The sequence below is a fragment of the Lynx canadensis genome, chromosome B4 (genome assembly GCF_007474595.2).
Source record: "Lynx canadensis isolate LIC74 chromosome B4, mLynCan4.pri.v2, whole genome shotgun sequence".
In the NCBI taxonomy this organism is placed as follows: domain Eukaryota; kingdom Metazoa; phylum Chordata; class Mammalia; order Carnivora; family Felidae; genus Lynx; species Lynx canadensis.
Genome location: NC_044309.1, coordinates 103,859,516 through 103,876,330, shown reverse-complemented (window position 1 = coordinate 103,876,330; position 16,815 = coordinate 103,859,516). Strand labels below are relative to the sequence as shown.

Genomic DNA, 16,815 nt, shown 5'->3' with positions numbered 1-16,815 from the left:
TAATGACTATAAAGAAAAAAAGAACAGAATGCACATGACCATCCTAGCTGATGTTAACAATTAATGTTAAATATAAAGAAAAGAGGCCACTGGGGTGCCTGGGTGGCTCAGTCGGTTAAGTGTCTGACTTCGGCTCTGGTCATGATCTCACAGTTTGTTAGTTCAAGCCCCACGTCAGGCTCTGTGCTCAGAGCCTGGAGACTGCTTCGGAATCTGTGTCTCCGTCACTGCGTCACTCCGTCACTCCGTCACTCTCTGCCTGTCCCTCCCTCTCAAAAATAAAATAAACATTAAAAAAATTTAGGGAAAGAAGCCATTGACAGGCATTGTAAGAGAGGGCAACACAAATCAAAGACAAAGAGATTTTCAAGAATGGAGACTTGATCCAATAGAACCAAATGAGACAAATCTATGAAAAACAAAACAGTAAAAATAGATTAAATTTGAACAGGCAATGTACCCAGTTATTGCTGTATAAAATACATGTATCACTAAGTAAAAATACACAAATACATAATTAAATACATAAATAAATAAAAGGTACTCTTGTGAATTTCCTTTAAATGAATATGAGAGGCTATACATCTCCAAGAGATTTTTTTTTGCCTACTACATTGTAATTCTGTTTCCTTTATGGTCATCTGACAGATTGTATTATAGTTGCCTGAACTCCTTGACAATAATCACCATAATAAAGAAAATAACTTCATAATGACGAAAACAGCATCAACATTGCACCAGGATTATTTGGCAAGCATATTTCTACACATAAAATTTGCGTGACTTGTGCTGGCCTTTACTCCCAAATTTAGATTGTTCCTAGATGCTATGGAGCCAACAGATACAATGTAAATTCCACAAAGTATCTATTAAAGATGACTCATACTCTGCATGGTGAAAGGGCCTTTTGTGAAGAAAACACTATTTAGCTTCAATTATGAGAGCGTTTATCACATACCCTTTTTGAGCCAGGCCCTGTGTCTAGGTGCATTTTTTAGAGAGCTAATGGACTAACAGATATAGAGCAATGAAGTAACCATTTATAAACTCAAAGTGTGTTTAAATCCAACTGAATTCTATGGCTTTAATACTGAAGAGAGATCAGATGAAAAAGATGAAATCACCAATGGGCAACAGATTGCAGTCTTAATCTCTCTAGAGTGAGAAGTCCCTTTTTAAGTCCATTTGTCTATTGGACAAATGAAGAGGCACAGACTTTGCAACGTGGGTTTTAGCTAGAAATTCCTACAGACTTGTACCTCAAGGGCCAACATGAAATAAATTATTTTGAGTGGAATCAAAGGACCAAGCAACATAGAGATATTTGCCCTCACAGTCTGGATGAACAGAAGGCTCCAACCAGTACCATTCATAGAACCAGGTATAAGAGAGTCCTTTACTGAACTCCTTGACCTGAGTCTTAGGAAGCCTCATACTTTGCAGTACTTTCCTTGGAATTTTCTATCATCCCTCTCTGTTGCCTGGGAGAGACTGGGGCTGGCAGTGCTATCTGGGCAGGACTCTTAGCCAAGATTCGTACCTGTGTGGGTCCAATCACTGAAAGCACTGTTTTTTGTTTTTTGGTTTTTTTCTTTAACCTTTCAGACCCTAGGACAAAAAAGGGAGGCAGTGCCATCCAGGCATGGTGTCTGATCCAACCAAACCATGTGGATTTGAGTCTCTGTTGCTTCCCTTCAGAGTGTATGCTCTCTACCTCATGCTTGGGGTCAACCAGATATCCCAGGGAGCCCAGAGACTTAGAGCCATGAGGTTGTTCTGGGCCACTGGCCTAACTCTGTTTCCAAGAAGGTGATCTGACAAGTGAACCACTCACTCCTGCTCTCTAGGATGATATTGTATGACATTGGACCACCAGATCCTTGTCCTGCTGATTTGGGGTTACTCAAGATGTTTATGTAGAAAGGGAGCTAGAAAAAAAATACTTTAGTGGAACACTCACATCCCACTGGTGGTCCTGTGTCCAACAATTCCAACTCCTCAAAGACCTTGCCAAAGTAAGAGTGATAGTGATGGCCCAGAGAACTTCATTGAAGGCGAGGATTTGGGCTTGGTGTTTGCATGCACAACTACAAGGTGGCCATTGAAAAGTGATAAGCAGTTTATTATCTGAGTAATCCTCTGAATCATGAAACTCAAGCCTTGTATTCCTGAATACCTCATGCCATGAGAGGGTGGAGCTAATGATATTCTCTTCATATTCTTAAAAGACCTCCTGGAGAGTGAGCAACCCCCCAGATTCCCACAGGCTAATGTTTCATATCAGGGGCACTCCTGCCATTTTAAGGACACATTAGAGTGTGTCTCTAATTTCTTCTCATTGAAGAATGGTTAGAATCCTTGTTCCCTGCCCAGTATATATCAGTTGCCCTTTGCAGTCACTGTGACATCTGAATATGCGCCTCTCTCCTCCAACCAACATACACAAATACTCATATTTCTCATGGAGATTGGTACAGTCTCCAGTTTACAACCACCGAAATATATAGAGCTGTGCAACAAAAATGTAACTCAAGCCACAAATGTGAATCCCATATATAACATTACGAAAAGTAAAAGGAGACCAGTGAGATAAATTTCAATAATTATTTGTCTATATATCAGAAGTATTTCAACATGTAATCAATATAAAGTTATTGATTAGATATCTTATATTCTTTCTTTTAACACTACATTTTCAAAATCATATGTGTATTTCATACTTGCAACACTTAATTTGGACTAGCCACATTTCAAGTGCTTCATAGCCCTGTGTGACTAGTAAATAAAATATTGGTATAGATGAATAGGTAGACATTCTTAAAACCCACACAGCCATATGAACCCACTACCAGCTGGGCAAAAATGAAGCAGACTCTCTCCAGATTCGGATGATCATTCATAAAGTAAGAGTTCATAAGCTGGTTTGGCTGACATCATCCTTAACAGAACCTGAAAATTCTTCTATGAAAGAAGGTTCTCACCCAGAAATGTTTTAGCTGGGCTAAAACAAATGCACATGACTAGACTTTTGCTCCTGCTTAAGGGTACTGTCCTACATGCGTTGCTTAAAAATAATTGTACCTACTATGGCAATAAGTTTCATTTTCTATTGGCATTTTGAAGTAGGGTGTAGCCATAATTCTCTATTAAGTGCTCTATTCAAAGGATATTAGATTTTGAAGTATTCAGAGTATTTCCAAGCTCCTCGTGCTTTTTATTTTTATGGTTTTATTTATGGGAAACAATTCTAATATCTATTTTCCTGGGTCTAGCTTTGACTCACAGTATTCTTCTAGAACTTTCTTTGTTTCTCTCCCAGAGCTTTTAATTTTTTTAATGTTATTTTTGCTAATTAAAATGTTGGGTTCTTAAAAACATTTAAATGATAATTTATACATTCTTCTTTGCTCAGAAAAATATAAAAAGGCTGATTCATATAACCACTTGGTGGATGAAGTGTATCATTGTTTACTTAATGGGTCTACTTCATCAATCTCTATGTCCCCATCTGATCAAGAATTTCGTAACTTTTATGTGAATCATTCAATTTTAGTTTTCACTTCAAGAAAACAATTTTATTGTTACTTGCAGACTGTGAATAATAATTTCTAGATATACAATAAGGCAAGTACACCGATGAGAGAAATAAAATATTCACACACCGTGAATAAATGGAAAATCCCACATTTAAAAATGAACCCCAAGAGTCCTTCAGTCAGCTAGTGGATGACTTTCCTAATGGTACCACCAATGAAATTCTTTCATAATAAAAAAAAAATTTTAAGTATTAATTGCACATGTGCATAATTGAATGAAGTAAATGTTTGTCCCTGAACTCAAAAGTATTGATTAGATCTAGACAGCAGTCAGTGTGTTTTCAATTAAAGAGGATTGTGTTACAATGATATAGTTCAGTAACAGAGTTACTAGGCTATGAGATTAACATTTATACCAATGCTCCAGAATTAATAGCATTGAGTATTATACATTGTTTGCTAAAATAAATTATGAAAAACAGTAACAATAAAATTTTTCACTGACACTTTAATAAGATATTACTTTTCACTAGAGAAACCATAACTTGGTCAAGCCCTGCAAATGTAAAGTCAGGAAATTACAGTGGCAGAATAGTAAAATTATCTTTAATAATTTTATTTATTGACATATTGGTGACATTTGTGTGGGTAGTAGTAGTAGTCTTTGTAAGAGTTGGTATTAGCTTAATTCTTTCTACCTAATATTGAGCTTAACTGGAATTGAAATCCCTTCCATTTAAAAAATATGTGTACTTTGGGGCGCCTGGGTGGCTCAGTCGGTTAAGCGTCCGACTTTGGCTCAGGTCATGATCTCACAGCCCGTGAGTTTGAGCCCCGTGTCGGGCTCTGTGCTGACAGCTCGGAGGCTGGAGCCTGCTTCAGATTCTGTGTCTCCCTCTCTCTGACCCTCCCCCATTCATACTCTGTCTCTCTCTGTCTCAAAAATAAATAAACATAAAAAAAAATTTGAAAATGTGTACTTTAACCCACTTAAAAATAGTGAACATTTTTTCACTTACCTTGACTTCATGTTTTTTGCATATAGTAAATACCAAAAAGAAAACAGAGTCCAGGATTAAGTTCTCATTTTTCAAGTGTAACAAAGAATTTATGAATTAACTATATGTTTATGGATCCTGGATGAAATAATTGCATTGTGAAATATGTAATTCTATTTGATGCCCAACATACTTTTCTTTCCTCTTCCTTTCCTTTCAAGGTTATGTATATTGCGTATTTTTCAGCACCAATAAAAATGACGCTACACCAAATAATTAGTGGCTTGCTGGGATAAGAACCATTCTTACCAAGATTTTTTGAAGATATAGGTTTTTTTTTCAGATATAATTATGAAATTTACAAAACAAAACTAACCTGCCAGAACATATGAAGTTCTGGAAGTAAGGCATATACTGAAGGATAAAGGAGTCAGCCAGGTAAGGAAAAGAGGGTGCCAGAAGGAGGATATGCAAACTCTTTAGACGTCAGCAAATACTTCTATAGTCTCTTGACTTAGAATTGAAGACATACACCCGATTGTGTTCATTGGGCTATCATTTATCCCATTTTACATCAAATATGTCAAATTTCAAATATTGAAAACAAATTTCATGCACTACACAGATATGTGCTCTTCTTTTTCATAAGAAGAAAAAGAGACCTTGAAGCTTGTATATTCCATGGAGTGTATATTCCATAGATTATGTATTATGTCGAGGGTGGTATGAATAGTAGGTCAGTCGTTACCTTTTCTTTTCATTCTCTCAGTGTACGTTCATTTATGTACCCATGCCATTTTATGCATGTTGGTTTGGCAGTATAAGGACGATCTAAAAAAGAAAAAGAATTTGTGATACTGAGTAGTTGAACAAATAACTTTTAAAAAATTATTTTCAGAATTGACCCAGTGTATCCAACCTAACATGAATAGTTACTTTTTCACAGGAGGCTTTATGGAGACTGAAGCTGCTGCTCAGGAGTCCCTGGGGTTAGGCAAACTTGGAACTCAAGCTGAGAAGGATAGAAGACTGAAGAAAAAGTAGGTTTGGAGATTTTCTTCCTCTATTTTCTAACTTGCACTTACTCTTTATCATTTGTGGGGGAGTTAAAAAGACAGTCGTTGGAAACAATAGACTAAGGCCATTGTTGTTCTAGTATTCCCTAAAACTATTCAATTCTGGAGTTTTCTGGTTCTGCTGAGCTACGGTTTGAAATAGATGTACACATCTCTGACCTGTAGTAGAAATCGACAGCTTTCTCTAAGATACCAATGCATTGATTGCAAAAATCATATATATTTAAAATATTTGAATGTAGCCTTGTAAGTAATGTGATAATCTATTTGATATGAAATTCAGGGCTGAATTGGTATGATAAAAAGGGAATGTATACTATCCAACTTCGTGTTTCTTCTGACAATTAAAGTATCTCCTCTTATACAGGAGTATTTAAAAGAATATTTCCCTGACTGATTGAACATAAATTTATTTTAGACCCAGAGCAGATTGTTTTGCATCTGGCAGGAAATTATAGTGTATCTTTTCATTCATATATATAATATGGAACATTTAAATGACTTGCAAAATTGGCAAATGTTGAGTCTCAGCAGCTGTTAGAAAGCTAGTGGGGTCCATAAGTAACATATTTTTAAAATACAAAGTAACATTTTTCAGTGATGAACTAGTACCTATAGAACATGTTCTTTAAAAGCCAAAGGATTTCTCTCTTCCAGAATCTATTGGTGGGTTACTTCTTTTCCTCTCCTCCTTCTCATATATTTTATTACGTTGTGTTTGTAGTTTTTATGTTTACTTTCTTTCCTATGAAATAATATTCATTGCTCTAGTCATCATTATTGTAGCAGATATGCTCATGGGGTTATAGTATTCAGTGTAATCAACTGACTTCATATTTTGCCTTCTCATTTGCTTTACAGATGTTTACTAATAATGAGGAAATACAGACTTGCAAGTTGTAGAAAAGCTCACTAGCCTAATTATTTCACTAATTTTCTACATAGTCCATAATACATATCCAATGTATAAATATATCCAATATATATATTATATTTATATACACATATATATCCAAATTTAATAGAAATACTGTGCAGAAAAAAATTACCTTGAGAAGATTATTTCTTGAATATAGCCAACTGCTCGGTGTTATTCAATACTAGTAGATATTTCTTTTTTCATTAGTGATCACTAAATGTATAATTAAATATTATCACAATCTGTTTGAAATGTCTTACCTTTATTTATTACTATCAAGGAATTTTTTATTCAATTTTTTGCCTCTTTATTGAGAAACCATTCTTCTAAAAAATCTTCTTTTGATAAAGTCTTTACAATTTATTTCAAGTGTAAAGAACTTTCAATTTTATTTATTCAAAATTACTTTAAGTCTAAAGGAATAAGAGTGATTAAAGCCCAGCCTGGCTAATGAACTTGTTTTATTTCACTTAAAGGTTAATTTTCATTTCTCCTATAATGAAATACTTACATATAATGGCAATTTGGCCTGTTTTCACATTGCATGCAAGGATGATATTGAGGCAAACAACATAGTTCGTTGGTTGTTTATGGAACCAAATTAAATGTCCTTTTCAACAGCCACTAAAATTAAACATTCCAATTATGCAGGATTTAAACAATAATATATTTACATTTTATCTCTTTCTGTTGGATTGACTTAATGTTAACTTTATGGAATTATTTCCCAAATCCTGACTACCCTCATAGTCAGAAACCAGTTTTAATCCTGGACTTAGTTTGAAGATTTTACTGTACTTGATTTTTGAGTGTTATTTTGCAATATGTTTTGGCAAAATATAATTTTATAATGTGTTAAATAAAATACTGGCCTTTAATATTAAGAAGAATATTAAGAAAATTCTATAATATAATAATAACATTTCTCAGTACAATTATTTCTTATAGAATAATAGTATTTGGGTTAAAATGGATACAACAAGACAAGGCAGAGTTGATTAATGGAAGGACAGGAGTATTTCTGGTATTATTGATTATTCCATGTGTATAAATATGTAACCAGTATTTATGAGATGTATGTAAGTGCTAATACTTACTCAGGACTTGGATGACACTATGCCTTAGTTTCTGGATTACCAAAATCTCATCTAATGAGTTTTATAAGCTAGACAAAATAAATTATTTCATGTTTATTAGTCTTTCAAGATGGAGGAAAAAATCAAATACATTTTATTGAAAAATAAACAAAAGCAAAAATGAGGTAATTTCTTTCAAAATTTTGAACAATTATAGTTTATGTGCATAGTCACAATGACTGTGGCTTCCTGCCAATTGTTTATCTACATTCTATCCGTTGACCAAGCCAAATGATGTTTCTAGCATGAAGTCTAGCATGAAGGTCTAGCATTAACTTAGACCTATGTTCACTGCCCCAAAATTCCTATCAGAGCTTCCTTAGTCTCAATGGTAATAAGCAGAGCTGAATAAAATCTTATTTTCAACTTTACTAGCGTATCAGGTATCTACAGTTGACAATCTGTGAATTTAAATTTAATTGAGAGAAATCTAAAGAAGTTAGTTATGACACATTTTTTTAAAAAAACCCATATGTGGGAGATACTTACAGAGAACAGCACGCAAGATAGTCCAGATTCTTGCAAAGTTCAGAAATTTGTAATGTTGGCACTCTCAAACAAAGGTCTAATTTGAGGCACATTTGCGATCCAGTATATTCAACATACATAGGTTAGGACAGCTTACTGGCTCTGTGTCCCTACTTCATTCTTTTACTCTGCTTTGTGCTGTAGGCATTTGTTTTTCTTATATTTCTAGTTATTTCCCTATGATCAGAAATAGGAATAGGACAATACTGGATCTGCGAAAGCACCCACTTTCAAGAAAATCTTGCCAACCTTTCCCTTCCTGAGTTGGGTGACCTGAGTTATCACTCAGGTGCTATCCCATCGAACACAGTCTCACCTAGGCCTGAAGTTGATCTACTATTGTTCTGCCTGGTTTGCTTTTACTATGCCTTATCTTTACTACACTTTCCTTTAAAGCTTTAATTGCATCCATTGTTCCAGCAGGTTGATAGAGGGTACAGTTAATACCTACAATGATTGTGTCAAGCTGAAACTCATCTAGTAATTCTTTGAGTACTTCACATTAATTTTTCTGGTCTTCTCCATTAAAATTTGACCAGTTTTTCCATAGCCTCATGGTATAGCTCTCCTAATCTTTAAGCATTGAGTCACTTAGTACTCTCAGTATGTTCTCTTCATATTAAAATTGTGATTCTTGTAGTTTTCTTGATGTGGGCTGCTTCCGGAGTGTCACTCTCTGAGATCTTGTCCATCATCCTTTGTTTGATTTCAGTGGACTCCAAGCACCTTCTCTGACTCAACACATACTAAATGGCATTACCATTTCTAAAATTCACATTATGATCAACTAGACCTGAGAATTCCACCTCTTCCCTTTTGTAACTGTCACCCTGATATTTAAGAACTTATTTCCCTTTCTTAGCTCTCCAGCTAATGTTTTAATCTAAGACCTACAGCTACTTGCTCAAAGTGGCCAACTGAAGCCAGCCACACAAATACAAAAGGTAATTGTGTGGCATGATAGAAACTATTGCAAGGTCACAAACTTACATGGTCTGGCTCATAAAAACCTGAATTTCTTTTTATTGTTTTCTCTGAGCATAATATTTTTATTGAAGTGTAATTAACATAAAATATTATATTAGTTTCAGGTGTACAACATATTCCAAGTTGAGAATCTATTTGATGATAAACAAAGGAGTCAGGCAATTAGAGATCAAAATGTCAGCTTTATCACCAATCAAATTGTTAGAATATGACTTAAGTATATGGCAAAAAAGGGGTGGTTTCCTAAAACTGAACCCCAAAATTCAACAAATTTACCTGACACAGAAAAAGCTGGGTTGTCACAGACTTGCAAGGTGTACAAATATAATCCCCACTTCTCCTTGAAAATAGCATCTACAATATTGTGATTTTGTAAATGTGTCTCTCTAGAATCAAGGACTATAAACTTACAAGGAAAGAAATGAAAGTTTAGGTCATTAGCATCTAAAAGAATTTTTAAAGTGTCAATGTTAGTGTATTTGTATTAATATCTCATCATATTTCTTGTCTTTATTTTCCTGGAATATATTTAGCAGACAATTTCCCATATCACCATTTCTAGAAACATGATGTTGGGTGTGTGGCAACCTTCCTGAGTCCTTAGAGATCTGGAAATATATTTTACATCTAAAATTCGTTGATAATGGCCAGAAGTGTACAACTATTGGTTGAAAGTAATTTCTCTCAAAACTTTAAAGCTACTGTTCTTCTTGCCTCTAGTTATATCTAATGTCAATTAGTTGTCACTTTTGTATATAACATGTAGGGCTTCTTCTCTCTCTCTCTGAACATGTTAAGATTTTTCTCTTCGGGGTTCAGAAATATCATAAGCATGTTTCCATTCAAATATTTTTTGTTTCATATTTTTACTTTATACTTGCAATCTGGAGACTTGTTAACCTGAACTGTTTTACATGTACTGACTTTTAAAAATTTCATTTTTAGGCTCAACTTTACTTCCAAGAAGCTTATTTTTAGAGACTTGTGACATTAAAGATGAACTTGTTTGTTTCAATAGTAATGTACCTAATTCTCATGACAGTCTTTGATAGTCAGTGAACATATTAAAATTGACAGAATACCCTGTAAATGGATACATATCTCCAGATATATATGTTCTGAAGTCTTTATCCTAATTTTTATCTGCTGATTTTCCTCCTATGCTTTTACACGGTATATGTTTTTTTGAAACGTGCATGTATACTGAAATCTTTTGTACCTTGAGACTAAAACTGAAAAGTACCATATAAATATTAATACACTAATTTATCATTTTCACTCTTTAGCTATAATGTAGGTAATATATTATTATTATTGTGTTAGATATGTTATATTCTTCCAAATGGATATCATTGCTAAATGAATATGGATTTGAAATCAATTTTTCAACATCATTAAAATGAAATTAACATTCCAACTCAGCTATCAGTAGCATCCTCCAGAGAAGCGGTTTTATCCTTGAAGCATGGCAGTCATAGTTAATCACTACCAATGAATCTTTATGTTAGAACTTCAAAGACATAAAAGTGAAGCTCTATAGATTTAGTTAATTTATTTCCATTGCAGTCCTAAGGGTCTTCCTCAGTGCATAATCTTTAATGTGTTTTGAGACTCGGCACTTTTAATCTTTGGCATTTGGAAGGTTCAGAGTTTGCATATCTCTAAGTAAAATAAATATCACTGAAAATATTCATAATTAGAGGTATCACATAAATTCCACTACATTCTCTCATTTAATAAATATTTATTAAGTGTCTGTGTGCCAAGTTAAACTTATAAATGAATTGCATTCCAGAGGTTAGTTTGTATGACATGTGTTGGAAGCTTTGAATACATTTTCCCTTCGAAGTAGTGCTATATATATTGAAGGTAAATGTCTTTGCTTCCTCCTCAAAAATCTATTTTGTAAGCCTGTTATAAGAATTGAATCTGACTAGATAAAGCAAAAACGAGAATTCATGGTAGGTTATTAGAGTATCAGAGATTTCAGAAACAACAGAGCCAGCACACCTCCAAAATTTCAGCAGTAAGAGATTATGAAATATTTCTGCAGAGTGTTATCAAGAATTCATATTTTCTTTCTTTCTTTTAATGTTTATTTATCTATTTCCAATAGAGAGAGAGCATGAGCAGGGAAGGGGCAGAGAGAGGGAGACAGCAGATCCGATGTGGGCTCTGAGCTGTTAGCTCAGAGACCAGTGTGGAGCTCAAACTCACAAACTGTGAGATCACGACCTGAGCCAAAGTCAGAAGCTTAACCGACTGAGCCGCACAGGCACCCCAAGAACTCATATTTTCTGTGTCACCTAAGTCCAAATTTTAAATTCCTAGGTGAAAGCATGTGATTGGCTTAGTGAGGAACAGATATGTGTGCTTGGGTCAATCAGTTATAGTCATAGGTTTGTTTTATACAGACATGACTGCAAGGGGAACATCTGGGGACTCAACTCAAAAGGATCTAACAAAATAAAATACTTCAGAACCCAAACCTAATGTTCTCAATATTTCTCTGGGAAATGTGTCTCGATTTCTTACTCGAAACTTCACAAGTATGTCTTCTCTACCTGCACTGAGCTAGCACTAACATTGCCTTGCCATCTGATCCTATGTAGCCGTCTGACTCCAACCATGGACAATTGTAAAAAATTCCCTAAACCTAAGAAAATAATAATATCTGAAGGCTAAAGGCCAAAATGCATTGATTTTTTTTTTAGGAAAAATAAAGCTAAGGAAAATCCAAGTGTTTTTATAACTAACTATATTTAGATATATTTTATCTATTTGAAGGAAGGAAAAGAATTCAGAATGAGTAGAGCTGCTGTTTTGAGCCAACAGTGCAATGTTCATAGATCAGAATAAGTAGAACAGAAGCGCTATATAGTCCCTATACTTTCTGCTCAGGGGAAACATTTATGATATGGAATGATTAAAATAAAAATTAGTAATAGGAAATTAAAACTTAAGATAGCTACATATACTAGAAGAATGATCTCCTTTTCTAAATAAGTCCATATCATTTGTCTTTACTGAAGTATATCCTAGATTAATAGAATACACAAATGATCATTTTTTACTCATTCCCTTAATGCCTATTATGTCCCAAGAACTGTGTTGGAAACTACTGATATTCAAATTGCACAGTTCCATTTTTCAGAGCACTTGTAGAAATACAGATGTGAAAACAAATAATTGCACTTAGGTATTTCAGAGGCCATGATCCTTTCTCTAAATCACTAGTCTTTGAACAGAATAAAAAAAAAGTGCCGCAAACCTAAAGCTACCTAATGTTCTTATTTCAAAGTTGTTCTCCAAGCTAGGGACTGCTCACCTCATTCTTAGTTGTCAAAATAAATCTATAATATTTATTAGATTATTTTTGATCAGTAAGAAAGGAGATTATTGATTACCAAGAGTAAACGGAATCCTTTAAGAATAAACTGTGCCCTTAAACTTTTCAAACATTTTCTAGACATGTAGAGGAGGAAAAAATACTGTAGGAACACCATTTATTGAGTTCAGCAAGGTATTTAATTTACTTCTAGACACAAGATTGGATTGAAACTAACAAAATGGGTTTATAACTGATGAAACCATTGTAACCGAAGGGGCTGAACAAAAGAACTGGTGAGGACTAAGTAAAATAGAAGGTGACAGACTCAGTTCTTTCACAGGTGACTTAAATAAGAGTATCAGATTTGTGGAAGAATGAAGCTGGAAGACATAGTTAAATTTTTAGATAAATTATTTTATTTAAGGAAGACCTTTACATAGAGGTCCAAATCTAACAAGATAAAGTTTAATAGGGGTGTTTATATAATTCTACATCCAATTTTACGACTCTACTTACTGGTTACTTGTGTATGGGGGATATGGTATGCCTGTAGGTATAGAGGGATCTTAACTGCAACTCCTAAGATCTCTGTTTCTACAAAAAAGACAAGTTAGCAATGTCTAGCAAGGGGGTTAATGATTTTCAATATCGATAAAAGCAATGGATAGGGCCAAAATTCTATGTACTGCTCAGATTATAGTTGGATATTGTGTTAATTTCTGGGAAATATACTTTAAGTGGATATATTCAAACCAGCATATGTTCCAAGGAACATGACCAGTATAGCAAGATTATATCAAACATGTCTTCAAGGTATGCTAGAAATAATTAGGAATGTGTGGGGTATAAACAACAGAGATCCAGATTCTGCCAAGAGAAAGAGCTCTCAAGTAGAGAAGAAATCCTAAGAAAATAATAGGAACTAGGGCAGTGACTTCTACTCAGATGACCAAACCAGAAAACTAGGCTTCATCTTTGCCCTTGGTCGTCCTTGTCCTTATTCTTCCTTTGTGTACTTCTGTGCACTTCTGTATACTCTTGCTCCATATACTATCTCTTTAAAATCTCTCAAATGTATTGGTTTTCTTCTTTCCTTTTTCAGACCATCATACTAAAACCATGATACATTCTTGCCTTCCTGTAATCCGTTCTTTGTACTTCAGCTAAAGAGATCTATCTAAATTATATTTCTGAACTTGCCTAGAATCCCTCAGTTGTTATCTAGCTTCTCTAGGATAAATTCCAGATGACTTTATATGGCCCATAAATCCCTGCATCATCTGGTTCCTATTTATCTCTCCAGCCTTATCTCTCTCTACTTCCCATCTTGTATGTTATTGTCTTAATATACTTAATATCTAATACTTGTTTGTAATTACCCCGTTCCATTTTCCTCCTCATTCTTTGTATAGTAATGATAATTATTATATATGTAATAAGAATTTGATAATCACATTGAGCAGTTACAGTATTCTAGGTACTATACTACATATTTTCCATGTATTATCTTTTAATTTTCACAAAGCCTTTGAGGTAGATTTTCCTCCACCTATGAGGAAACATAGCTTTCCAGGCACTGTACGATACAAGAGTCTGGATCTCTTGAGTCCAGCCTTTTTCTAAATTATTTGGGATCTCAGGGTAAAGCTGCAATTTAAAGTATGTAGTTGTTTGTCAGCTGCACCTTTATATCTTATATATTTGAATGGTTTATATAGGGAGTCAAAAGAGAATCCCTCACCCTCTTTATACTCCGAAAAGAGTAGCATATTTTTTTTCTGGAGGATAATTAGTTTGTCATCTGACCTTATCCCATCTTTCAACATGAGCAATAAATATATTCAAGCCAAACTATTTTTTTTAATACTGGGAAGAGGAGATAGTTTCAACGCACAAAATGTAGCTGTGTTATAAAATTGCTTTTTTTCATATAATTAGCCACACATAATATCTCAAAGTTTGATGTAAGAATGGTTATGAGCACTTACAAATAAGCTATGTAAGAAATTTAAATGTGTGCTTGAATCAATCTTACACAATTCATTCCAATAAAACTTAAAAAGTTAGTATCGAATACCAAGGATAATTAAGCTCCTTTTTTAGAAGAAAAAAAGTCACTAATTAGGGTACCTTTAAATATACTGCTGACATCTTAATCTGGAAAGAATTCTCCACATTTCTTTCCACAAATATAGGATCTTATATTGGCTCTGCATAGGTTTTTCATAAGGTCTTTGAAGATGCTCTCTCTTCCCACAGTTATTTAAAATTAGCCACCTATCAAATAAGATTCTCTTCTTTGTTTCTACATTTCTAAGGAGAGCAGTGATTATCTGTATCTTATTTCCAGAGTTTTATTTTAAAAACTAGTTCTATATGTCCCCTAAAAACATATGTATGGATATATGTATATTTTATGTACATGTATGTAAAAATACAAAGAAATGTCTTTGTTTCAGATTTTACAGAACTACAACTTCAACTGTGTTTGACTGGGTTAGATTTGCTAGGCAAATGAACAAAATTCTTAGAAGAATAAAGATTTCTTAACCTCTTTAAAAGAGTCTCAAAAATCGCTAACTATTTGAAATCAGTATTAACTTGATTTTTTTTCCTTCTAATTTTTCCTTTAAATTTTAGGCTAACATAGTATAATATTGATTTCAGGAACAGAATTTAGTGATTCATCATTTACATACAATACCCAGTGCTCATCACAACATGTGCCCTCCTTAGTACCCATCACCCATCTAGCCCATTCCCCCACCCACCTCCCTCCAACAACCTTCAGTTTGTTCTCTATAGGAATGAATCTGTTATGGTTTGCTTCCCTGTCTCTCTTTTCCCCTTTCCCATATGTTCATCTGTTTTGTTTCCAGAATTCCACATATGAGTATTTGTCTTTCTCTGACTGACTTATTTCACTTAGCATAATACACTCTAACTCCATCGACTGATGAATGAATATAGACGATGTGGTATATATGTACAATGGAATATTACTCAGCCATCAAAAAAGAATGAAATCTTGCCATTGCAATGACACAGATGGAACTAGAGTGAAATCAGTATTAACTTTAAAGAAAAGTTATTTCTGCAGTAGCGTGATGATGAACCATACTGAAAACTTCTGAACCATTTCCTTTCATTTATAAAGATCACTAGAAATATGCTTGACTATTTATTTTCAATGTGTCCCGTGTCTTTATACATGAAGTAGACCTTTCCATCACCCTGTGGTGCCCTAACATCCACATAGATCACCCACTCACAATTTAATCTGTAAGTGTCATGGCTTCCAATGCCATTCTCTACTGAAGTCAGACACCTTCCATGGTCATATTCTATATCATCTCATCTCCTCCAAATCACTCTTATTCCAAAATTACTAATTCTTACTAATTCAAACAGATCATTCCTTCCTAACCATAGTCTTCTCCTCTCATCTTTGCTTTGTCATTTTCGTCAACTATCATTCTTCTTAACTTCTATCCTTTCCCAGCACAGTTGCCCCTTTCTGTTCTCTCCTTGCTTCCTATTTAGCTTAGATTCCATGTCCATGATTTCAACACACTCAAAAATTCCTCATTTTTTTTTTTTTTGCTCTTCTTTCATTTGGTTGTATCCACATGCCACTATTGCTGCCACCAATGAATTTTCTTTCTCTATGTCTACAACTGAACACCTTTATGCTGCTGGAGAACATGATAGTACAAGACTTCGGGCCAGCTTCCTTTGGCATTTCATCAGTGCCCTGTAATTACAGTATTTTTCTCTTACCAATCTTGTTTCTACTCCTTGAAACTTTTGTTAGAGAACTCCACTGTTCTCAAAGCTGCATCCTCTGCAGATGAACTCACATTCTGCTTTAGAGGGAGAGAAGGAAGAAACCATCTGAGTGCCCTAAATTATTTGCTGCCAAATGCATACTAACACTAGCCCCTCTTTTGTTTTATTACAGGAAACTAGGATACTCTCTTGCTTGAGTGCTCATCTCTTCCCAGTCTCTCAGTCATGTTGTGCTGACTTCTTATTTGCTCTTATACTTTCAAATTCTGCTCTCTTCTTTAAACATTCTCAGGTTTCACCTATTAAAGGAAATCCTTTCTTTATTCTACTTTTTCACATCAGTTGCTACCCATTCACTCCTCAATCTGGTATTAATAATTGATTTTAAAATCTTTCTGAGTCACCAATTTGAACCTTAAGAAGAGAAAGCAATCACATTTCACATATGAAGCTCATGTAGTGAATTATGTATCATGTGAAGTTTTAACATTCAAAGTTGACTAGTTTATAAACAG

The 16,815-nt window shown here is 34.3% G+C and overlaps 1 protein-coding gene across 5 annotated transcripts in view; it reads left to right on the top strand.

Annotated features, from left to right (window-relative positions):
- PPFIA2 (PTPRF interacting protein alpha 2) overlaps positions 1-16,815 on the top strand; it is a 478,405-nt gene that overhangs the window by 412,567 nt on the left and 49,023 nt on the right. For all 5 annotated transcript variants that reach the window (XM_032594017.1, XM_032594014.1, XM_030323311.1 and 2 more), the window contains one exon: positions 5,481-5,574. In XM_032594017.1, coding sequence (XP_032449908.1) covers positions 5,481-5,574 — 94 coding nt within the window. The remainder of the gene's footprint in view (positions 1-5,480; positions 5,575-16,815) is intronic.